Source organism: Neoarius graeffei, chromosome 13, assembly GCF_027579695.1.
Source record: "Neoarius graeffei isolate fNeoGra1 chromosome 13, fNeoGra1.pri, whole genome shotgun sequence".
NCBI lineage: Eukaryota > Metazoa > Chordata > Actinopteri > Siluriformes > Ariidae > Neoarius > Neoarius graeffei.
This window is the reverse complement of record NC_083581.1, coordinates 49,755,566-49,780,988: the sequence shown is the minus strand read 5'-3', so window position 1 is coordinate 49,780,988 and position 25,423 is coordinate 49,755,566. Positions and strand designations below refer to the sequence as shown.

The window sequence follows — 25,423 nt, the reverse complement described above, 5'->3', positions numbered from 1 at the left end:
AGCAACGCCAATACACGGATACGCTCGGCTCCGCAGGCATCCTGCGCTCCAAATCACTCCGCCCTGAACAGCGAGTGCCCTCTGGAGGGTGCGCACTCCAGCCCTGCGCAGCTCACAGAGCGCGCGAGTATAGCGCACGAGCAGTGATTTGGGACTGAGCCGCTGTGTGTGTGATCCCAGCGCATATCGGGCATGCGCGTCACTTACCACTTGCAAGTGGAAGGATGGCAAGCCTAACTACAATCATAACTACACAATGGGCAGTATTTGCATCAGTATTTGCAGTATTTTCATACTTTTATACTCTTTAATGAAAGGTGATACAAGGCGGAAGTCCGCGCCGTTTTTCAGCAGTCGCGTCACATGACCAACGCCAGCGAATCAGGAAGGTGGATGTCACAGTGACGTTGTCCAATGACGACGCCAGCTAGAGCTCAGCACAGCGTATCTGCGTATTCTCAATGTTTACACAGCACCGGACCAGACACGATCTAGATTGAATACGTGGACCCTGGCGCATTCCCGTTTCCCGGCGTTTTAATGTAAACGGACAGTGCATCCGCGAAGAAAACGAGACAGACACGGTCTAATGTAAACTTGGCCTAAGTCTACACCATTACACTTTTTAAAACCTCAAAGAGTCTTGGCAGTTATACTATGCAGTCCAATTGCCGTCACGTACGTCTAGACCTTTGTACACAAGCATGGAAGTGGCTTCTAGTTTCAAAATATTTAAAGCAATACACTTTGCGTAATGTGACAATCAGCCTTTGGATCACTTTTGAGCAGTTAGTTCTAAAGTGTTTGACTTGAAGGAATGTGTGTGTGTAGGCTTTGTAATCAGTGAAGAAACACACTTTTAGATGTTTTTGCCTTTTTGAAAGCTTTTGAAAGCTTTAATGTGCACTGTTTTAAAGAGTTTAACCTTTTTTTTTTAAGTTGAAAATAAATTTTCCTTGTAAACATGCTTCTAATTTGAAAACTAGCTTGAAGAGGCCAAAATATGGTGACCTGATTTATGTTTTAGGCCAACAGCTTGAAAGACAGAAAAAAAAAAATGAATGTTGGGAGGGGGGGGAAATGTATCGACTTGGTACCACAGCTTTACATTTATTATATTCATTTATGCTTACATTGAAAAAATAGCAGTTTAAAAATCCATTTAATATAAGTGTCCTTCCATTAAGTATTTTAATCACTTTCCAAGCTGCATCTGAGTGAATATATTACTAAATACAAAGATCAACAAGAAAATACAGAGTACAATATATTAAAGCTGTCAGATGTCTGTCTCTTAGAAAGCCATAATGACTCTGATACATGCAAACAAAATACGTGACATTTTAAAGATGACTGAATAACGCTTATAAATATGAATACTGAAAGCTTTTTAGTTAAGTAGAAACTTTAGATCTCCTTTTTACATTAACATGGTTATGACATGAAAATGAAATACATTTAACAAATTGACAATTTTTAGGGTAGAGTATTAAAAAAAAAAATCCATGTTGAGTAAAGCAAAGAAAGAAAGCTTGTTATCAAAGTCTTCCATCTGTTTAACTTCATTTCTAACCCCTTCGGTCACGATACAGACATTATATTACTGTAGAAAGTGATGTACACAATTGTGTATGCAGCGACCGAAGGGGATTTACAAAAAAAAAAAAAAATCAACCTTGCCTGAAAAATATGACACATCCTTGTGATTCCAGATGAACCTATTTACACTTTTGTTAAACTCTTCTTCCCTGGTGCCACCACAGTACGCCTGCCTCTCGCACACCTGTCTGTAGCCGCCGGTCCACTTCGGTTCCTCACGCCATCTTTCCCAATAAAACACGGACTCTCTCAGACATTCTGCTGTCCACTCATACACATAGCAGCTCGTCTCTATTTAACTACTTGAAGCTGATAAATGAAATACGTAAAGACTGTTGATTGTCAGCTGTGGAGATATTTGGTATTTCTTAGTGCATATACTATCTTATTATAAGATACTTTTCATACTGTATAAAAGAAATCAGCAGTGCTCGATATATTCCTACCTCAATGATTGTGACTTCTACTAGTGTGTTATTAAACCTTCAGTATTTATGATATGGCATCAGTATCTCTGTTTAGTTCATTTCACTTTGATTTGGTCTTGAAGAACTTCATCTATATGACAGACTGGTTTGCAGTGCTTTGGTACTCTTACACTTTGAGCCAATTTTTTTTTGGTCTGTGAGGGAACGGTGATGTTCTCTCTCTCCCGCTTCCTCTAGCGCTGCTGTGGCCCCAACATGACTTTGTTGATGAAGTTAACGATAGCGGTGGCAGGCTGCTCAGGGTCGAGCTCAGCAAACAGGTGACACACGTTCTCTGCCACACTGCCTGGTTTCTTAGCTACAAACCCAAACACTCTACAAAGTAAAAAGAGAGAAGCGTGAGTGAGGATTAGAGACAGATGGCTGTGTATGGTGTGACAGAAAACTCAATAAATTAGGATGCTTAGTAATTCATTTATAAAGCCAATCAATTTATTCCCAAAGGGGTAAGTGGTTTAGCAGCTTGTGCTTGCAAGTAGTTTCACCAGAACATTAGAGAACAATGTTACATTTTAGTGTTTTAAAATCCGCCCCCTTTATTTATTTTTTTTTGTGAAATGGTGCTTTCTCCTATAATTCTACAGGTCATGGATAAAACCCAGCGACGCAGGAGCTCACACGGCCGTACCATGAGAAACCAGACTTGGTTATAATTAGCCAAGTTGCTCTTCATGAGAACAATTTTATCTTCCAAACAAAATCCACTGAAAACTCAGGGAGGAGTAGCGATTTTTGTGAATTGTGGACGGATGACGCGTCACGGCAATAGCTCATCGGTCCACGGCCGGTGAGCTAAAATAATAACGACCCACGTGCACAGTGAACATGGCTAGAGAGGCAAAAATGTCGAAGGATTACGGTTGGAAGTTTGCAGAAGATGGCAGGGTCATCTAAGTTGGGGTCAGTTTTCAAACTAAATGCTACCTCCAGCCCAACAAGCTTACTTGGAGGGTGTGCCAAAAGAAAGACTTTACTTTCATTCCAACCATAAACGTACAAGCCTGCAGTTCGCTAGACATCACTGGAACTTTAACTACAGCCAGGATCAGCGGAGACAAAAATAAAAGCAACAAACCACTTGAGGTGGGTTTGGCTGAAAAGGATAGTTCTACAGAAAGGAACCTAACCCCGAGGGATCTGTGATGTGTGGCTTGTTAGCATACATGTAGTACCAGGAGATTTTAAAGGAAAATCTGGCTGCCTCTACAAGCCAAAAGAAGCTGAAAGAAGCTTCTGAAATCACTGCTGGAACTTCCAGCAAGACAGTGATCAAACATGTGCTTCCAAATCCACATAAAATGGTTCCATTACCACAGAGTCCCCAGAACTAAAACTCACTGAAAACTTAAGGGTTGAGGTGAAAAGGAGAGTCCACAAGGGAGGAGGAGCTAGAAGCCTGGAGAGATTCTGTATTGTGCAGTGCTCTCAGATTCCTTGCTCTGTAGAGGAGAGGACTCCATGCACAACCTACTAAAATGCAGGGGTCCGATAACTCTGGCATGCGTTCTTCAAATATATTAACTCCGGAGCTTAACGCTTATAGGCAACGGTTTTCAATTTATGCACATTTGAAACTTTATATGTTAAAAAACCCTTTGTAATTTTCTTCTGGTCCCAGGAAGTATTGTTAATAAGTAATAATTAAAACTAGAATGCATTTCTGGAGAACATGCAAAAGTGTGCTTGCTCAGGTGCGCCGGCAAGAGAGGCGACCGCACGCCCACACGACAAGTTTTGTGTCAACACGCGAAAGTTTGGCCAAGACACAAGGCGGATTCTCTTACAGAGAGATGACAGGCTGGCAAGGTTCTTTACAGGGACATCCCAGAGCATCACTAACATGAAAATGTAGATGTAATTCTAAATCCGTAAAGAGATATGACCCAAAACATGTTTTTGCTCATTGTGGCGCCTCCTAGTGGCAAAATGACACCAAATTTGATGAGGGTACATGAATTGGTACCGAAAGTCATCTCAACAAATATGGTCTTGATACGTCAAAGCGTTTCTGAGATATGAGCCAAAATACATTTTTGCTAATTGTGACGCACCCTAGTGGCCAAATGGCACCATATTTGATGAGAGTAGTTTGGATGGTGTCCAAAGACATGCCACTAAATATGGTCTTGATACGTCAAAGCGTTTCCGTGATACGAGCTCACTTCCTGTTTGGTGGCTTCGCCATCGATTTTGATTGGCTGCCATGGGCAAACGCTTCGACGTATGAGAGCAAAATGAATATCATTTATTAGGCATGGACTGGAGATCACGTGTGCCAAGTTTTGTGATGATCAGACAAAACATGCGGCCAGGGTCACTTTATCTTCAATTTGGACAAAATTCAAAATGGCGGAGAATGACGTCATAAGGTGCATTGGAATCGTCTAGCTCCAAGGATTCCAACGGCACCAGACTTATGACAATCGGACATACGGATCAAAAGTTACGTGCATGAACGCATGTAAGACTGATCAGTTGGTGGCACTACAGCGAGAGACGTACCAACATGAAACTTGATGAAATCAATCAGGGTCCACTCCTCTATCAGTGTACCAAGTTTCATGACTTTACACCTTACGGTTTGACCTACAGACGGAAAAATCTGTTTTTTGCGTCGCGTGCCCATTCATTTCAATGGGGAAAAAAAAAGTCGAAAAACGCGAATTACAGGAGAACAGCAAGGTGTATCGAAAAACTTTATACAAGCACACATCTGCACTACAGGCCAGACAAGTGAGAAGTGGAACGGCGTCTCTAACTCGAATGCCCCGGGAGTAGCAGCGGCTCAAAAAAGTGGGTGCGGAAGAAGAAGAATAAACGCAGAAAGAACAATAGTGTGCTTTTGCAAGCACAATAATAAAAGCGCGGATCGCGGCGAATTTCTGTTCAGCGATTTTCGTGACCACTCGGTGCGTGATGTCATTCAAGACAAACAAAAAGCTGGAGTTGAGTCCACTTCCGTTTACTTGCATTGCCGTTCGGCTTGAGTGCAGACGTGCGTTCAGGAGTTTCCAAAGAAAAACCCCATGCCTTATTGTTGTGCAGTGAACTGTAACAACGGGACCGGTTCAGGAAGAAGTTTTTACCTTTTTCCCCCAGACAGGAGAAGAGGCGGAGCGATTGGGTTGGCTTTTTCCGAAAGAGGAGACGAGGCAGAGAGAGTGGATTGTGCGCGTGAAACAAAAATCAAAGAAGAAACGGAGCAGAAAGGAGAAGATTGGAGGTGAACATTTTTACTTTTGCTTGCAATTGACAAGTCAAGAATCCTGAGGGATCCTGTACAATCATTGTGGAAATGAGACAAAGGGATATTTCCTCGCTTAGAGTCAGCTATAAATAGTATAATGCCGCGGGTGGCAGGCTAATGTGGCCTACCGGCGCACTGTCAAGTAATTGTTCCCTATACCCGCTAGGGAGGGCGGTTTAATTATTCTTCAAAAGGGCTCTTATTTAGTATTATGACGAAGTAGGAATTTATCATAATTACGAGGATAAATCGTTTGGGCGCGAGTCTTGTTGAGGTCCGGGGTCACCGCGATCAGAGTCGGCCGAGTCGCTGTTCGATTCCGAGGCCGCACGGTCAAACCAGTGAGCCACGGCCATAGGTTCATACATGTATGGTTTCACCTCTCAGTATTCAATTTGGAGAGTTCCAACTTCAAAATCACTCTCGCTTTCAGACATTTTACACAACCTCTCACGACTAAAGTCTGTACACGTGCGCTCGGTTCACAAGTAAACACAGAACTGCTCCCAGTCTGTTTGCCTTGAATGACGTCACGACGACGGCCCCCTGGTGGTGAAAGTGCGCATAAGTGAGATGTAAACAAACCTTCGGAACTTGCACAAACCAGTATATTTTAACCGTTTTATTCAATTTTAGGGTGCAAATTAGACACCAGGAAGATTGAATTCATTTTTTGGGTCGTTCTTCTAGAAAATAAAGTTGATATTCTACATTCCACCTCCAACCGTTGCCTATGACCTTTAAACGTCCCATATTTTTGGTGTGAGTTTAAGCTAATTAACCACAAAGATATTTTTCCCCATAGACTTTTTTTTTTTACTCATCTTTATCAAGAGTTCCAATAATTCTGGAGCTGACTGTAATATGTAAATTTCTAGAATTGTCATTTAAAATGAAGCATAAAATCCAGTAGTTTGTGAAGATGATCAACATGTTACTGAAACGTAAACTCAGAAGAGATAAAGGGAAAGATGAAATGATTATAAAAGATGCCAAGCGCATGAGCAACACACTCGACACGACAGTCTGAAAACACACACAGAGACGTACACACTGAGCACTTACTTAGATGTTCTGCTGTCTGAGTTAGTCCACCTACAGCAGAGGAAGACGGAGACAAACACTCAGAAACAAACGTGCATACACAAAGCTGCAGGCAACTACACAAACATGCTATCTGTCTCACACACGCGCTCATTCATACACATCCACTTGCTGGACCTGTACTGGGTTATGAGGAACTTATTCCAGTTTATACTGTGGTGGAGATGGGAGTCTGGTTAACTTTGGCTTCATGCAGGAGCATTTACAAAGGAACAGAATCAAAACATACAACAATCTGGGCAATTTTGTCTACATACATTTAAAAACCTCCAACGCTAACACTGGACACACACAGCAGCCTGCGAGTTCATGCACAATCTGGCAAATCATCATTTTATACCAGAGGTTTTACAATTTTGTACACAAAATCATCTGAGTGAGAGTCAAGCAATTAAAGTTTTAGGAAGCAGCACTTTGTGTACGCAAACGACAAGTTAAAGGACTGAATATCAGCCTGGACAAGGTACAGCGTTTCAGAACTGACTATACAAACGAGTAACCAGAAAATAATTCAAGGCTATTATATAAAATCACAAAGAACACAGCACTTCATCCCAGTCCCGAACATTTCCAGTCCTGTACGTTGATGCTAATGGTAATCGTGTGTGTGTGAGCAGTGTGTTCAATAGAGACTCACCTCCTGTCCTGCGGATCTAAGCTGCTAAAAGTCACGCTGTTAATGGGGTAGTGCCTCCTGAAGAACACCCTGGAAAACGGCATCATTCAGAAACAAATAACCCAACAGGGGAACTAATTAACAGTTATTCCATGAAATCGAGTCGTACATGAGCTGATAGCCGACGAGGTGCGTAGCGCTGAGTTAGCTATAAGCCATGTACAATGAGATTGAGTGGAATAATTGTTTTATTCTAGCCACATTCGCTGGATTTTGAGAAGCAGAGCATTTTTATTTTTTGCAAATTTGATAAATAAAAACTTCATACAAAACGTCTGACAAAATCATTTCCGCTTAGAATGTAAACAAACTGGCGAAATGAAAGGAGCAATTTGTGAAAAAAAAAGCTATAATAATTTATTGAAAAAAAAAAAGATATGTTCTTACCATCAAATACTTTCATTCCATATTTTGTTGCTTTTTGGGGTTTTGTTTTCTAGTAGAGTTTTTATTTCGCCCTCGGTTGGTTCAGCAACACGCTCTGCCATTTTGTTTTTCTCTACTCATGGTATATGAGCTGATAGCCTAGTAGTAGCCAATCAGAGAGCACGATTGCTCATATCCAGTGAATGTGGATAGAATGATAAGACAATATACACTCTGTGTACAAAGTGTGTGTGTGTGAGAGAGAGATAAACTGGTTAATGGTGATTTAACAACAAATGTGTCAAATGAAATGCGATTGTGTAAAAGGTAGTGTACCGGCGCTGACTGTCGGTCAGAGTGATGCCCTGCGTCGACACTTTGAAGTGCACTACGGTGGCTGAGGGCCGAGGGCTTTGTGACATCATCACACCTGTCGCTTTAGCTACTGCCTGCGGTCCTGTCAGAGACTCCGTCTCCACCGAGTTCAGGTAAATCACATTACATGCTGAGGAAAGAGATAAAGAAAGAATATATGTCTCACGGGGGGGGGGGGGGGGGGGGGGGGGGGAGAGGAAAGAAAAATGACAAATGGAGGACAAATGAGAGGCTCATGCAGAAATGGAGAAGAGAAAAAATATTTTTGCTCTCTGTGTAACCCTGCCCTGTGACATAACTCGAGCAGCAGTTCAAAAAGGTTGGGTGGCTTCACATATCGCTGAGCAAGCACGTGTTAGCCTTCACTATCCCTGAGTGGAAGTTGGTGTGTGATGGTTAGAGCTGGCTGGTGGGCAGGAAATGGCAGGTGACCAAATTGGAGGAGAAAATGTGTGGGGTGGAGACGCAATAACAAAACAAGGGAGATACTAATGAGAAAGAATTAACAAGGAACAAGAACAACAATGAAGTAGAATAGAATGAAAAAGGAATGATTAAAAGAAAATAAGAGGAAAAATAAGAAACGAAAGAACAATAGTAGAGGGTGGAAACAAGAAAAGTAGGAAGATGATGTGTGTGTGCTCACCTGCTCCCTGTTTCAGTAGGTCTGCTGCTGTGCTCATGTTACTGACAGGCTGCACTTCCTGGCTCTCTGTTATGGGATCTGAGAGAGAGAGAGAGAGAGAGAGAGACAGAGAAAGAAAAAAGCATCAAGGTTAGATATTTAATATGGTTATTTCTTTACTCCATCAAACCATTAAACTCTTCAAAGACTTGTACGCAAACACACGCATAATTATTGTGTTATTGTTACTGGACTTCAGCAGATTGTGTGTGAGAGATTTTTCAGTGCTGATATGACATTCCTCTTGCTGATATTTTGTGTGTTTGGCAGTTCCGTCAAATCTCATTAACATGTGCTGCGAGTGTTTACCCTTGTCAGGGATGCAGAGTGCACAGGGCAGAGATATGGGTGTAATGGAATGCTGATACACCAGTGCTGAGAGACTCCCTGTGAAACACAGAATTTATTTTGAGCTTTTCACATCATTAAAAAAAACCCCACATGCACTAAATGGTGGAAATCTGCCAGGCTTATCGTGGAATGACATTTATTTCAGAAAAAAAAAAAGCAAACTGATCAGTCAAAAGAAAAGCCCACAGAAATTACAAATCCAACTTCAAACCAAATTCAAACTCTTTTGTTGATGCGTTATGAAAGTTATTGTTCTGGTGTATGAATCTGAGCTCACTCAAGCGTTGTGTGAACGCAGTGAATGCACAATTCCTGTATTCTCACAAAACTATGAAATTCACCTTTTAAAAAATATTTTTAATAAATAAAATATGACACTCCAAGTGTCACTCCAGTTGAGGACTACCCGCTACGTTTCAAGTTCATAAGGTTTAGTTTCTGTTAACTTTGAGAGCTACTGATTCAAAAAGCAAACTATCCACAATTAAAGCCCAGTGTTTGTTTTGTTTTTTACTGAAGCTGAGAAACCAGCAGAGTTCTGGGTAAACAAATGTTTCATGTACACAAAATTTGTGTATTTTGACACAAATATGATCAAGTTTTACCTTTTTGATCATAATACCACCCAATAAAACAGGCGTTAATAAATATAATTTAATAAAATATAATACAGTTATAGGGTAGTTCTTCAGTAAAGGAACTACATTCACAGCAAAATGTGGTAACTTTTTTTTAGTTACAGTACTCAAGATAATGGTATTAAATACATTTTTTCACACACTGTATGCGGTATCTTTTGACCCTAAAAAAAAGCATAGAAAAATTGGCTGTGTTTAACTCCGATCGCAAAATCTTTTACGAGGAAATAAAAGTCAGTAACGGGATTACATCAGAAAAAACCTGAACTTTCATTTCTTAAAATTCAAACCAAGATTTATCTGAAGCGACATTGCTATAATCGGGATGATGAGTCTTAATTATGGTTTTCAGTACATTTTGCCTTGGATTCCATACTTCAGCAATATCACAGAGCTGAAAAGTTAAGGCAATCTTAATCATTTCATAATTTTGGCCTCTCTGCTGAAGAATTGCCCTATACCATTGTAAACTGTGATGAAATGTTCCTCATTTATCTCCTAAAAGTCAAATACACTGAAACCTGAATGCTGTCTCGTAAAATTCCAAGTATGGTAATCAGTACTGGGATCGTTCAGTTATTTTGAGATGCTTTGTTGCTTACCGAAGTGAGGTTCATTTTGACAGCCTTTGATTTTCACCCCTCGTGGTCCAGTCTCGATTAGGAAATGTCTCACCAGCTGTTCCATAGGATCTCCACCTGCTCAGAAAAGGCAATATAATATAAATATTAAAACACTGTTTAAATACAGCTAAATGTAAAAGCAGTGTAATTTTAGTTTTTAATACCAGTAAATGTGAAGGAGAGTAGTGGTCTGTTTTCAGAGCAATTTGTATTTAAAAGACATACAGGTGGTAGCACAAGTTCTTGATGGCTTCATAGGATATACATAGATCTCATCTCATTATCTCTAGCCGCTTTATCCTGTTCTACAGAGTCGCAGGCAAGCTGGAGCCTATCCCAGCTGACTACGGGCGAAAGGCGGGGTATACCCTGGACAAGTCGCCAGGTCATCACAGGGCTGACACATACAGTTAGGTCCATATATATTTGGACACTGACACAAATTTTGTTTTTTTACCTGTTTACTGAAACATATTAAAGTTATAGTTATATAATGGACATGGACATAAAGTCCAGACTTTCAGCTTTCATTTGAGGGTGTCCACATTAAAACTGGATGAAGGGTTTAGGAGTTTCAGCTCCTTAACATGTGCCACCCTGTTTTTAAAGGGACCAAAAGTAATTGGACAATTGACTCAAAGGCTATTTCATGGGCAGGTGTGGGCAATTTCTTCGTTATGTCATTCTCAATTAAGCAGATAAAAGGTCTGGAGTTGATTTGAGGTGTGGTGCTTGCATTTGGAAGATTTTGCTGTGAAGAAAACATGCGGTCAAAGGAGCTCTCCATGCAGGTGAAACAAGCCATCCTTAAGCTGCGAAAACAGAAAAAACCCATCCGAGAAATTGCTACAATATTAGGAGTGGCAAAATCTACAGTTTGGTACATCCTGAGAAAGAAAGAAAGCACTGGTGAACTCATCAATGCAAAAACACCTGGACGCCCACAGACGACAACAGTGGTGGATGATCGCATTAAAAAGGAGGAAACACAGCGTCTGGTGATGTCCATGAGTTCAAGACTTCAGGCAGTCATTGCCAACAAAGGGTTTTCAACCAAGTATTAGAAATGAACATTTTATTTACAATTATTTAATTTGTCCAATTACTTTTGAGCCCCTGAAATGAAGGGATTGTGTTTAAAAAATGCTTTAGTTCCTCACATTTTTATGCAATCATTTTGTTCAACCCACTGAATTAAAGCTGAAAGTCTGAACTTCAACTGCATCTGAATTGTTTTGTTCAAAATTCATTGTGGTAATGTACAGAACCAAAATTAGAAAAATGTTGTCTCTGTCCAAATATTTATGGACCTAACTGTAGACACAGACAACCATTCACACTCACATTCACACCTACGGTCAATTTAGAGTCACCAGTTAACCTAACCTGCATGTCTTTGGACTGTGGGGGAAACCGGAGCACCCGGAGGAAACCCACGCGGACACGGGGAGAACATGCAAACTCCACACAGAAAGGCCCTCGCTGGCCACGGGGCTCGAACCCAGACCTTCTTGCTGTGAGGCGACAGCGCTAACCACTACACCACCGTGCCACCCCATACATAGATCTGTGCAGGATTTTTGTCTGTTGAAAGGAAACGTTGCCATTTAAAGGCACAGCAGCAACTGTACTTCCTGAGGATCCTCAAGAAGAATAACCTCCACGAGCAGCTGCTAGTGACCTTCTACCGTTGCTCGATCGAGAGTGTGCCGACATACTGCATCGCTACGTGGTACACCGGCAGCTCTGTGGCAGACAAAAAAGCTCTTCAAAGAGTCATCGACTCTGCACAGAAGATCATTAGCTGCCCACTGCCCTCTCTAGAGCAACTCTACACCACCCGTTGCCTCAGCACAGCCACCAACATCTTAAAAGACCCTTCCCACCCTGGACACCAGCTTCTTGAACCACTGTCCTCTGGCAGACAGGTCAGGTCCATTGCAACATGGACAAACAGACTAAAGAACAGCTTTTACCCGAGTGTCATACGTGAACTGAACAAAGCCAGTCACCTACACAGATGCCAGCGGTATGGACAGAAACAGGACTGAACGGTAACACAAACTGTCTACACCTCTACAAGAGAGACTACTCTTACCTGAATAGTACATGTTTTTACAACCACACGCACCTTATTCTCTCGACCGCCTATATTTCATCTCTCATCTCATTATCTGTAGCCGCTTCATCCTGTTCTACAGGGTCGCAGGCAAGCTGGAGCCTATCCCAGCTGACTACGGGCGAAAGGCGGGGTACACCCTGGACAAGTCACCAGGTCATCACAGGGCTGACACATAGAGACACAGACAACCATTCACACTCACATTCACACCTACGGTCAATTTAGAGTCACCAGTTAACCTAACCTGCATGTCTTTGGACTGTGGGGGAAACCGGAGCACCCGGAGGAAACCCACGCGGACACGGGGAGAACATGCAAATTCCGCACAGAAAGGCCCTCGCCGGCCACGGGGCTCAAACCCGGACCTTCTTGCTGTGAGGCGACAGTGCTAACCACCGTGCTGCCCCCACCTATATTTATTTATTTATATTGTTCCTGTTCAACTGCACTCTATCAACATGGGCATGATATCATGCCTAATTGTGCAATCATGCCTGATTGTGCAATGCATTCACTTATTACTGTGCAATAACCCACTGTATCATAGGTCACACCCTAGATACTGTACATAGAACTATTTTTTTAGCAGTTCTTGAAAAGACATGTTTATCTTTTTTATTGACTTGTCTATCTATCTATCTTATATAGATTTGTTTATCTTTTTACTTGAATGTTTATCTTGTACAGAATCTGACCCCCCCCAGTACTAAGTGTTTGTTTGAATAGACCGACTGGATTGCGTGCTTCAGTTTGACTGTACTGTATGGTGCAGTGACAATAAAAGGAATCTTGATTTTAAATGCAATTGTGCAGTGGGCAGACCAAAACACATGTCCACTGGGGGGGGTGAGAGACAAACCTAGACCTGAGCTTGCAAATGGCTGGATGCACACAAAATTAAGACTAATCCTCTGAAGTCCTCCTGCAGTGAACACGTTAACAGAGCTATCGAAAAATTACTCTGGTTATTCATACACAAGTCAATTCCCCTTGACACTTAGTTAAACTATTTCAATCCTGCCTGCTATTTAGTTCTGCTGAAGTACTTCATGTTTAGATTTATGGGTTTCCTGTGGAAGGGCAGCTATGCAAGTGAATGGGGAGAATGTTTAGTAGAGGCAGTGCCTGCACTGTACACTCAAATAATGCTGTACCTTTGCTGGAATGGCTGCTGATGTTGGCAGGTGGTGATGCCACTTTGAGGGCCAAACCATAGGCTCCCTGGAAGGAGTTACTGTCCCTGATGAGGAATGCACCCGGCTCCTTTTCCTTCAGAGCTGCAATGGCTGGAGATGGAGAGGAGAGTACAAGTTAACGGAAACTTCAAATTTCAGTGTTTAAGACAGATATTCTGAACATTTAGCCCTTACAACCAAAACCAGCTGTAGAATGGAAATTCTGAAAATACGTTTGGTTTGGGGGGGGACCCAACAACAGTGTGGGTTTTTTTTTTGTTTTGTTTTTTGACACATACATCATACAACTAATATGAAGTAATATTACTCATAATAAAATGAGTAATTTGAAGGAAATACAAGTCCAATTGTTCGAGAGTTGTTCGGGCTAAATGTCTCCTCAGTTAAAGCTGTAAAAACTATGGAATGTCCTCTGATTGTGCCATCTAACTAACCTTGTTCTCGTGAGATTCCAGGCTTATACCAGAAACGGGAGCTGTCCTGAACAAACTTCACACTGACCCTGCTGCCTGTTTCACCTTCTGCCAGCCCCTCGTTCTGCCCACCAGGTACGGTCACTGCTCCTACCACTGGTGAGAAGGTAACATGGTGTTGGCCGGAGGGGGAATGACTTGTGGATGCTCTTAGAGTGCCTGACCTCCCATTGGGTGAGCCTGGCAGGGTACCTGGGCGTCTTTTCTCTGGCAGAGGAGGCTGGGTGGCAGTGTCAGAAGGTGGGTAATTGGTTGAAGAAAGGGCAAAGGTGGAATTTGGGTAAGCATTAGACACACTGTAACTGGTATCAGGATCTCCAGATGGGGTGGATCCTGTGTCCAACATTAGCTTCCTGCCAAGAGTGGCAAAGCCTGGCACAGGGGGTTCAGGGGATGGAGAGCCATTTAGGCTGCCCAGTGTTGGTTGAGGTGAAACAGGAGCAGAAGAAGATAAATTGGGAGTTTCTGGATCAGAAATTGATGGCACGCCATTGCTGTGAGGCTGGGCTGAAACAGACTCTGATATTTGGATTTGGTGAATGTGCTGCAAAGAACAAGGTGAAACAGAGGGTAGCACAGTCTCATTTTGGATTGGCTGAGGGGCTGTGATGGGCAGACTGGCATCTCTGATTGGCTGGCTGGTGCTCTGTTGTTGGGTTGCCTTAGTAGGAGATGCTGGGGCAGAATGACTTGATGGAACTGGGGCTTGTGGGTTAGTGTTGGCTGTGTGTATTACAGGGACAGAATGTGTAGAGTTCTGTTGAGAAGGACAGCAGTGTGGTGTAGAGTTCTGCTGAGGAGATGGGCACTGTGTAGAGTTCTGCTGAGGAGGAGACGAGGAATGTGGGGGCAGCTGCTGAGGAGGAGACAAGGAATGTGGGGGCAGCTGCTGGGGAGGAGACGAGGAATGTGGGGAGAGCTGCTGGGGAGGAGACGAGGAATGTGGGGAGAGCTGCTGAGGAGGAGACGAGGAATGTGGGGGCAGCTGCTGAGGAGGAGACGAGGAATGTGGGGGCAGCTGCTGAGGAGGAGACGAGGAATGAGGGGGCAGCTGCTGAGGAGGAGACGAGGAATGAGGGGGCAGCTGCTGAGGAGGAGACGAGGAATGAGGGGAGAGCTGCTGAGGAGGAGACGAGGAATGTGGGGGCAGCTGCTGAGGAGGAGACGAGGAATGAGGGGAGAGCTGCTGAGGAGGAGACGAGGAATGAGGGGAGAGCTGCTGAGGAGGAGACAAGGAATGAGGGGAGAGCTGCTGAGGAGAAAAGGAAGACTGTAATGGGAGTTGCTGAGGAGAAAAGGAAGACTGTAATGGGAGTTGCTGAGAAGTGGAATGTGTAGAGAGCTGCTGAGTAAGGATGCAGTGTTTCTCTGGGACAGATGTACATGACTTAGGAAGCTCTGTGGATGGACTTCCAACTTGATGAGACTCTGGCCCAGAATTTGTGAGATTTTGCTGGAGAGATGGGTTCGTTCTCTCCTGATGTGTGGTGCTGTCTTTGCTCATCTCTGATGATCGTGCTTCCTGATCCCGAACACTCAGGCTGGGGCTGAAAAGAATATCAGGTTAGGTGAAGGAAAGTTTAATTTTTGAGTTAGAAAACTATAATGGTTTTATATTATTTCCTTTGGGTGATTGTAAAACTAGGATTACAACCCTAAATCAGAAAAAAGTTGGGATGTTACGGAAAATGCAATTAAAAAAAAAAAAAATCAATGATTTCCAAATTTACTTTGACTTGTATTTCATTACATACAGAATGAATACAAGATATTTCATGTTGTCTGGTCAACTTCATTTCATTCATTAATATACAGCCATTCCTGCATTTCAGACCTGCAACACATTGCAAAAAAAAAGTTGGGATGGGGCCAATTTAGGGCTAGTAATGAGCCAAAACAATTAAATAATAATGTGAAACAGGTGATGTCAACAGGTGATTGTAATCATGATTTACTACAAAATCAGTATCCAGGAAAGGTCCAGTATTGGAGAAGCAAAGATGGGCCAAGGATTTCCAGTTTGTCAACAAATGCATGAGAAAATTCCTGAAATGTTCAAAAACAATGTTTCTTAAAGAACAAACCACGATGGTGCATAATACCATTAAATGATTCAAGGAATCTTGGAGGAATTTCAGTGCGTAAAAGGACAAGGGCACAAGCCTAAGCTGAATACCCATGATCTTCAATCCCTCAGACGGCACTGCATCAAGAACTGTCACTCATCTCTTAGCTGATATAACCACATGAGCTCAGGATTACTTTTGTAAACATTTGTCAAGCACTACAATACATTACATCTACAAATGCTGGTTAAAATTTTACTGTTCTCCTATCCTGTGAGTTCCTCCATAAACTTCATTGAAGCAAGTGGGGCAAGTTAGTTTGACGATGAATTAACTTTGCAAACTCCAACATTGACTGTGTCAACTTCTTCACTTGTTCGATCGCTAAGTGTAGTATTTCAGAGATCTTTATCTGTGGGTCACGATAATATTTTCTGTTAGGTTTGGCAAACATCAGTTTTTCGATGTATGTGGTGTTTTCAGATCAGCATACGTGTCCAATATACCTCAGACATTGTGCATAAAATTCTACAGGGGTGGTTTTCACAATGTTCTGTAGGTCATCACTGGAGTACACAAATTGGTATTCTCCTTCTTCCAAATTACATCTTCTCCATCCATCTTTCACCATACTTCTCAAACATTGAAACCAACACACTTCCATCTTCCTGATCTGTCCTTCTTTTGGAAGCCAAGCTTGTACTCCATATACCAGACAAGATCTAACACATGCTTCCAATATCTTTGTTCTTAATGACATGTTGACCTTATTGGCTGTAAGCACTGATCGTCGTCATCATCATCATCATCATCTAGCTAAGCTCATAGAATTTTGCTGTTTGCTATGCAAAAAGGAAGCCGTATGTTAACTGTGTCCAGAAGTGCCATCGACTTCTCTGGGCTCTGAGGCATCTGGGATGGACCATCACACAGTGCAAATGTGTAATGTGGTCAGATGAATCAGTATTCCAGGTCTTTTTTGTAAGAAATGGATGCCGTGTGCTCCGGACCAAAGAAAAAAAGGACCATCCAGACTGTTACTAGCAACAAGTCCAAAAGCCAGGGTGTGTCATGGTATGGGATTGTGTCAGTGCCCTTGGCAAAGGTAACTTACACTTCTGTGATAGCAGCATTAATTCAGAAAAGTACATTGAGATTTTGGAGCAACATTTCAAAAATATTTCAACAAGACAATACAAAACCACATTCGGCACACATTACAAAGGCATGGCCGCGGAAGGAGAGGGTGCCTGTTCCACCCACCCATCCATCTATCTAGAGAATGTGTGATATCTTAAGTGCTGTGGGAAAGAATGGTAACATTGCAAATGCTTTACATCCCAACTTTTTTTGAAATGTATTGCAAAAATCAAAATTTAAATAACTGTTTACTTTGAAACAACAATAAAATTCATAAGGTGAAACATCAAATAATGTGGCGTTGTATTGTTTCGAGTGCAATACAGGCCAAAGATTATTTACAAAATCATTGTTTTCGGTTTTAATTTCAATCTCAACATACTGTATCAGCTTTTTCTGATTTGGGGTTGTATAAAACAAACAGTCTAACAACTACAGTTCTTTGCCATGGGAAAAAAAAAAATCACCATTTATTATTGTATTACCAGTTTCACTAATTGAAAGTTTATTTAATTTATTCACCATGTACATTCTCAAACAGAAGCTGACTCACCTTTCTTGTGTATGCATTGGGCTGCTGGTGTGGACTGGTGTGGGTGGTCCAGACATATCAGAGGGGGTGGAGCATGGTCCATGTGCTTCACGATGCAGCCGTCTCAAGGAACCGTGGGTAACATGGTCCCGCCATCCTACATTCTCACCTGGAACTCCAGAACCATCTGGCCAAAAGTCGGAAAAGCATAGCCTTGAGCCTAGACCACTAAACATAGCTTTCAGAACAAGTGTTTCCGACTGGGAAAAATGTTATGATGATATTCATAAAACAAAAGCAGAACTTTTTACATTTTATAGGCCAACACTGGATCTGTTATAAAAAATAAATAAATAAACTGGCTCTGGTACATCACATCAACCCTTTAGCACCAAATTGGATGAAACATCCTATTTGTTTCAAATAAGTATTCTAATGAAATGTTTGTGGTGAAGGAGCTCTGTGGTATCTGACCTGAGTGTGTGTTGGAGGTATAGTGCTGCTGGTGAGGGTCTGTATGGCTGTAGCAAGAGGAGTAACTGAGAGGCACTGGAGAAGTGGAGTCTGACTGGTAACCTGAAGCGTAGCCACGACTCTCAGAAGGTGAGGGCTGGTAGGGTGAGCAGGGGCACATCTGGTGAGATGTCGGATAGTTGCTGGAGCCACTGCTGTACTTTATATCCAGTTGAGCATGACTGTGTGATCTTGAGGGTTCGGGAAATGCTGGGTGACCCTGCGGCAGTGGGTCAAAGGTGAAAGCAGACTCGTGACCTGGTGGGCCATATGGTGACAAGGCAGTTCTTCGGTGCCAGTACTCAGCCTCTCGTTCTCTCTCCCATTGTAGTTCTGCCTCTCTGTCCCTATCCCAATGGAGTGAGACCTCTCGACCCTGCCTTAACCCCGCCTCTCGCTCCCAGGGCAGTTCTGTCCGTCTTGGAACCTCAGATCCTCTGTTTCGCCTTAAGCCACTGTCTCGAGGGAGCTCTTCCCTTTCCCAGTGCAATCCTTCAGCTCTGTCGAGCCGTAAAGTGTGAAAGTCCTCTCGTCTCAAGCAGCAATCCCGACATGGGCAGCTAGGGGGCGGTAGGAGGCCATCTACAAGCATCACATCATGGTAGGGTGCAGCTGTTTTCGGATGGTGTGGGTGGTTGTGTTGTGGCTGGGTGTAGGGAAGGAATTCGTCTGACCTACACAGCAGTCGTCCACTAGGCGTAAGCGTGTGTGGGTGAGGGCAGAGATCCTGGGATGGATAAGGGCAAACATGCCTAGTAGGACCATGCAGGTAGTGTGGAGAGCCTTGCTGTCGGTCCCACAGCAGGTCTGGAGGTGGGAGCGACTGGTGCGTGTGACCGCTGTGGTGCTGGCACAGGCCTAGCATGTTTGGTGAAGGTACTCCTGTGTGGTTGCTGCTGGGAGCTGAGTGGTCTAAGTAGTATCCATTGGTCAAGTGATGGAGTTCAGAGCAACGCTGTGATCTGTAGCCCGTACGGCAGGAACATGAACGAACCAAACGCAGTGACCCAGTATTTTCTGGTGGGAGTGAGTCACCATCATCCAAAATTGCTGTCTCCCGTTCACGATCTCTGCTATTCCTCTCACCCTCAATCCCTCCAAGTAGCCGTGCCAGCTCCTCCCGTTCTTGCTGAGTAGGTGGGGGCCGTCTGGGTGAATCTTCAAGGCGTTCAGGTGGAGCTGATGAATGACCAGAATCGGTGCTGAGTGACAGAAGATGACCTTGTCTCTCATCAGAGATTTGCCCTGGACTACCATTGGTGGATGGAAAGGAGGAAGAGCAAGCAGCACGCCGCTTCTTCACCTGAGCATACAGACTGCCATCCAGAGGCCCTCGAGTGTGTGCAATATCTAAAGCATGAGAATATAACTGATCTTAAGACTTAGTAAGATCACCATCCAACCATGAAAAGGTTTTTTTTAAAAATCACAAGTCAAAATATAGGATTTTTTGGTACCGTCTTGGCTGTCTTCATGCCTCTGGTTCAAGCTGTCGTAAGAATCCCAGCGTACCACTTGATCAGCTGTATTATAGTCAACTGTGACTGCTGGATCATTCCGCTGGTATTCTCGTCCTAAACCACATATAGAATCACTTTAAACACTGAAAAATTTAACAAATATAACTTTATTTCCACACTTCAGAGTACTCAAAAATAACTTTTATATTGCTTAGTTTTTCCAAAAATATGATTTGGTACAAAAATGACCATTCCCACAGATCTGCATCCACTCATGGGTTTCAAACGATCTTGTGCAACCATAACCACTATTACTATATTCACATATTTTAACAATTACTCAATATTTTAGCATAATATTTTGTCTGTTGAATACTAATCACTGCATTATTAGCATCTTTGATTTTCTAAACCAACACTGCAGTCACATTCTGTCCTCTATACAATGGGTGCTGAGTTTCTAGGACATTTTAAAAAAATAGTGAAAAACAAGCAAACAAAAAAGTTTTTTTTTTTAATCCATGTAAAATTGTGTAACAATTAAAAAAAAAAACATTAAAACTCCATGGAATTTGAATGTGACCAAAATACCTTTAATCTTCTCTGGTCCAGAGGAAAAGACAAACTCCACAGTGGCATCAGGGGGAAATCTGTCATCTACAGAGACCAGCGAGATATTAAAAAAAAAAAAAAAAAGTCACTTTAAAAACAGGAGAGCAAGGTAAAAAGATCTGTTCTATAAGCCTTCATCATCAGTGCTTTATTACATTATAAATTATCAGAAAAAAACACTGTATTTCACATTACAAGATTAATAAAACTGACAAGCAGCTGAAGTTTATTCCACAGTCCTGCTTCAAAGCCAGGAGAGATTATATAGGGAGCATGTCATCTCAATTAGCCAGCTGTGGCAGGCAGGTGTTATCCACTGAGAGGAGATCTGGAGAGTAGATCTTATGAATTCTCTCAACAGGGAATACAGTGGATTATGGGCAGAATCCAGCTCCAGCTCCAAATTATACTGTAGTTGAAACGGTTCCCCTGGGGATCTTCCAGGACACTCATACAGAATATTTTTGACAGGGTCTGGCATTGTCTCAATCAAGATGAAACGTGAAGCTTTATAGTCACACTGTGAAACAATACAATTCTTGGGTTTCAGTCACATGACTTTTCATAGTGATTTCAGTTCTGGTAAAACAGCTGGTGGTCTAGCAAACCAAAACGGCTGCCGTAGTGCAAACAACTAGCGATAACTTATCAGAGTACGCTCATAATCTAGAAGCCACTGCTAGCTTTAGATATATTCAGAAGATTGCTATCTCATCTCATCTCATCTCATTATCTCTAGCCGCTTTATCCTTCTACAGGGTCGCAGGCAAGCTGGAGCCTATCCCAGCTGACTACGGGCGAAAGGCGGGGTACACCCTGGACAAGTCGCCAGGTCATCACAGGGCTGACACATAGACACAGACAACCATTCACACTCACATTCACACCTACGCTCAATTTAGAGTCACCAGTTAACCTAACCTGCATGTCTTTGGACTGTGGGGGAAACCGGAGCACCCGGAGGAAACCCACGCGGACACGGGGAGAACATGCAAACTCCGCACAGAAAGGCCCTCGCCGGCCCCAGGGCTCGAACCCAGGACCTTCTTGCTGTGAGGCGACAGCGCTAACCACTACACCACCGTGCCGCCCTCAGAAGATTGCTATGTGCAATGGAATAGAGCCCTACAGTCTGGGAAAGAAGGATTTGTCATACGATCTCGAAAACTATCCTTCAGTCGAGTTCCCCGACATCTCGAACTATCTGGTGTTGCAGACGTCCTTCTACACCGCAAAACAGATGAACGCGTGGAAGAGTATGGAGGCTTACAACTTTTTTTGTATGTGGCTGGGTAAAGGACCTCGCTATCAAGTCGCTGCCGAATGAATCCTGTATTGTTTTTGCCTGTGTAAGTATTTTTTTAAGCTTTTCGTTCGCATCTTTACAGTGAAGCACTGCAAGTTGAAGTGTAAACAAACAACAGCTGGCTTGATTCTCACTTGTGTTGGCTCTTATCTCTCAGCTAAATCATTCACAAAGATGATCAGAAACCCCTTTAAAGACCTGGATCTTAGTTAAACAAGACGGAGAAGTGATCACGGCGCAGTGTAACTGTACAGCTGGGGAAGAATTTTGTCGCGACCTTTATGCATATGGACTTTGTGAGGAGGAAACAAAGAAACAGCTGGGGACTTTAGCGCTTCATGACTAAAAAAAAAAAAATGTACTGTAAAATAACGACACACAGCAAGAAAAGTACTTGGAAAACACTAAGGACATAGCTGAGAGGGAGATACAAACCTTTCACCAAGTGATCACTGCAAACTTGAGCATGCTTCGACTCGGCTCCCTTCAATTTCAGTGAGAGGTTCAAAAGCTACCTTTCTCGAAGTCTTTTTGTGAAATCCTGTGTTTGTTCACTCTTTTTTTATTAGTTCACGGGGAACCCTGAAGAAACTTCTCAGTTTCACGGTTTGATCGATCCGAACAACCTAAAACAACGCATGCATAAAGCATTTTTCATGCAAGCAATGCAGGTTCTCCGTACAAACGCTTTGTCAACTGAGCTTTGGTAGACCACCAGCTAAAGTTTTGAATAACTAATGAGGCGGATGTGACGTCATGCGAAACCCAAGAATAGGCTAGGAAAATTAGCATACGGGGAATTCAAACTTTCAGGATGGCTGACTTCACTGTTTAAGGGTGATGCACCTGAGCAAGCTTCATCAAGTTCTCCTTTCCCAAACCAGAGCTGTGCTCCATGGATGGTGCAGGTATGGAACTGGAGTCGGAACACTGTGTCCCTCTCAGTGGCCTGAAGTCGTCTGTGATAGCACTTCACCTACAGTGAATGAGGGGGAGACAGACATGCCCACATATTTAGCTTCGCCAAGAAAGAAGGCAGTGATTATGTTACGTTGCATTTGATGGACAGCTCTACACACCATAATGTCTCCTTTCAACAACAGAGCAGGCTCAATGGTCACACACAGCTTTCTACCTGTTGAACCCTGCAAATCACTGCAGAACACAGACACAGGATCAGGAGCTACATAGGCTGGTGATTCAGTTAAGACTAAAAATGCTTCATTTGAACACGACTTACTATATGCCCGAGGTGTAGACCAGCTGCATGGACTGGTAGATCTTCAGGAAGGGCAAGTACCCTGTGGGACAGAGGAACAAAAAAAGACCCACAAGATATGGTAAGAGATAAACACTGAGAATAAGGTAGACTGATGGAGGAATGTGTTAAGTGCTTCCAAGATCCTCTCCTCCACTGTAACAGATTAAAAATAAACAAACTCTGTTTGTATGTGCGTGTTGTTTTCACGAGGAGTGGTTACTGACAAACCAGTGTTAACGATCACTGTGAATACACAGTCTCACACAACAATGCTAAAACATTCCCATCAACATGATAGCCACATCAAGCACTCACCTCCATCAGCATGAAACTTGGGGATGGTGGGAATAAGGACCTGATGGAGGAAAAGGGGACTGCTGTTCATCTTTATGGCCCCTGATAGAAGTCCACCAAAATAATATATATATCTAGAGAGAGACAGAGAGAGAGAGAGAGAGATGCTTTGGCAGTACTGTAACGTTTATGCCAATACACGTATGCTATATGGGCAAAAGTTTACGGACACCTGACCATCACAACCATATGTGGTTCTTCCCCAAACTGTTGCCACAATGTCTGAAGCACACAACTGTACAGGACATCTTTGTATGCTGTAGCATTACAATACCCCTTCACTGGAACTAAGAGGCACAAACCTATTTCACCATGACAATGCCCCTGCACATAATGAGGTCCATGAAGGCATTTTTTGCCAAGGTTGGAGTGGAAGAACTCAAGTGGACTGTACAGAGCCCTGATCCCAACCCCACTGAACACCTTTGGGATGAACTGGAACACCGACTGCACCCCAGGCCCCTCACTTGACATCAGTGTGTGACCTCACTCAAGCTCCTGTGTCTGAATAAGCACAAATCTCCACAGCCACACTCCAAAATCTAGTAGAAAGCCTTCCCAGAGGAGTAGAGGCTGTTATTCCAGCAAAGGGGGAATACATCTGGAATAGGATGTTCAAAAAGCATATCTGGGTATGATGGTCTGGTGTCCACAAACTTTTGGCCATATAGTGTAATTGAACTGAATTGAGAGAGGAAGAAGTGCAACAGAATGTTAATAATGTATACAATATTACAGTACAAGACAAAAAACAAAGCCAAATAATACATATGAGGGGAGGAGAAAGAAAAAAAAACCTGTTCTGTGAAGGCTGGAGAGAAGATGACACTTTGTCCTCACAAAATTTCCTCATAGCCAGTGTGCTTAGAGCCTGATCTGCCCTGTATAAAAGACACACATATCAAGTATATATGACATCTCATCTCATTATCTGTAGCCGCTTTATCCTGTCCTACAGGGTCGCAGGCAAGCTGGAGCCTATCCCAGCTGACTACGGGCAAAAGGCGGGGTACACCCTGGACAAGTCGCCAGGTCATCACAGGGCTGACACATAGACAACCATTCACACTCACATTCACACCTACGGTCAATTTAGAGTCACCAGTTAACCTAACCTGCATGTCTTTGGACTGTGGGGGAAACCGGAGCACCCGGAGGAAACCCACGCGGACACGGGGAGAACATGCAAACTCCGCACAGAAAGGCCCTCGCCGGCCACGGGGCTCGAACCCGGACCTTCTTGCTGTGAGGCGACAGCGCTAACCACTACACCACCGTGCCACCCATATATGACATATGAGGACGTTTATATTTATGTCCAGGTCTTCAAGTCTGTGCTTTGCTTCAGTAGATAATCGCATGTGGATACTGTAGACTCGTACCTAAAAAGAGCAACCTTTTGTTTGTTGGTTTTGTTTTGGTTTTGGACTTTATTCCATTTCTCTTTCAATTTGGTCACCACCAATTTACACTCACTAGTTAGTTCTTGCTTGTCGTGGATTGTTATGGCATAACCAGGATTTAAACCTGTGCTCTCCTGATGAATGATTTCAATGTTGTGCCAATCAGTAGTCCCAGACTGTTTCTTGATATTAAAATTTCCACTCCTTCCAAACTACTCTAGGACACAGTATAAGTGCTTTAGGTTACTTTATTTTATTCAGTTACAGTCTCTTTCCTGTGGGACGTTTTATATGCGACACACACAACAGTTTTGTGTGGAAAATTGAATGGAGACTCTCACCCTGCTGATATCTTGCTGTAGTGCATGTATGCAGCGATGATCACTCCTGTCTTTCCTTTATTTCCCTGTAAAAAGAAACCATTTGATCTAATAAATTTTTAAATCAAACATTCATACTTTTATATTATGGTTACAGGTTGTGGTTTTCTAACTTAGACACCCACAAAATGAAGCACGAGTTGTTAACTAGCTCGTGCTAAATTGTTAAAATCAATTACAGTGGTGCTTGAAAAGTTTGGGAACCCTTTAGAATTTTCTATATTTCTGCATAAATATGACCTAAAACATCATCAGATTTTCACACAAGTCCTAAAAGTAGATAAAGAGAACCCAGGTAAACAAATGAGACAAAAATATTATACTTGGTCATTTATTTATTGAGGAAAATGATCCAATATTACATATCTGTGAGTGGCAAAAGTATGTGAACCTCTCGGATTAGTAGTTAATTTGAAGGTGAAATTAGAGTCAGGTGTTTTCAATCAATGGGAT

General features: G+C 42.7%; 1 protein-coding gene across 6 annotated transcripts in view; it reads right to left on the bottom strand.

Annotated features, from left to right (window-relative positions):
- Positions 1-898: 898 nt before the first annotated feature.
- tns2a (tensin 2a) overlaps positions 899-25,423 on the bottom strand; it is a 76,944-nt gene continuing 52,419 nt past the window's right edge. For 3 of the 6 annotated variants that reach the window (XM_060937953.1, XM_060937954.1, XM_060937958.1), the window contains exons 10-28: positions 24,932-24,996; positions 23,985-24,068; positions 23,149-23,261; positions 22,813-22,873; positions 22,652-22,727; positions 22,419-22,548; positions 20,246-20,311; positions 19,652-19,768; positions 18,156-19,544; positions 17,703-17,868; positions 13,905-15,490; positions 13,429-13,560; positions 10,132-10,227; positions 8,850-8,927; positions 8,502-8,579; positions 7,817-7,985; positions 7,076-7,144; positions 6,400-6,429; positions 900-2,402 (exon numbers count right to left, since the gene is read on the bottom strand). In XM_060937953.1, coding sequence (XP_060793936.1) covers positions 2,261-2,402; positions 6,400-6,429; positions 7,076-7,144; positions 7,817-7,985; positions 8,502-8,579; positions 8,850-8,927; positions 10,132-10,227; positions 13,429-13,560; positions 13,905-15,490; positions 17,703-17,868; positions 18,156-19,544; positions 19,652-19,768; positions 20,246-20,311; positions 22,419-22,548; positions 22,652-22,727; positions 22,813-22,873; positions 23,149-23,261; positions 23,985-24,068; positions 24,932-24,996 — 4,647 coding nt within the window. In that variant the 3' untranslated portion in view covers positions 900-2,260. Of the gene's footprint in view, positions 2,403-6,399; positions 6,430-7,075; positions 7,145-7,816; positions 7,986-8,501; positions 8,580-8,849; positions 8,928-10,131; positions 10,228-13,428; positions 13,561-13,904; positions 15,491-17,702; positions 17,869-18,155; positions 19,545-19,651; positions 19,769-20,245; positions 20,312-22,418; positions 22,549-22,651; positions 22,728-22,812; positions 22,874-23,148; positions 23,262-23,984; positions 24,069-24,931; positions 24,997-25,423 lie in introns of all 6 variants that reach the window. The other 3 variants (XM_060937955.1, XM_060937957.1, XM_060937956.1) reach the window with 3 other exon arrangements.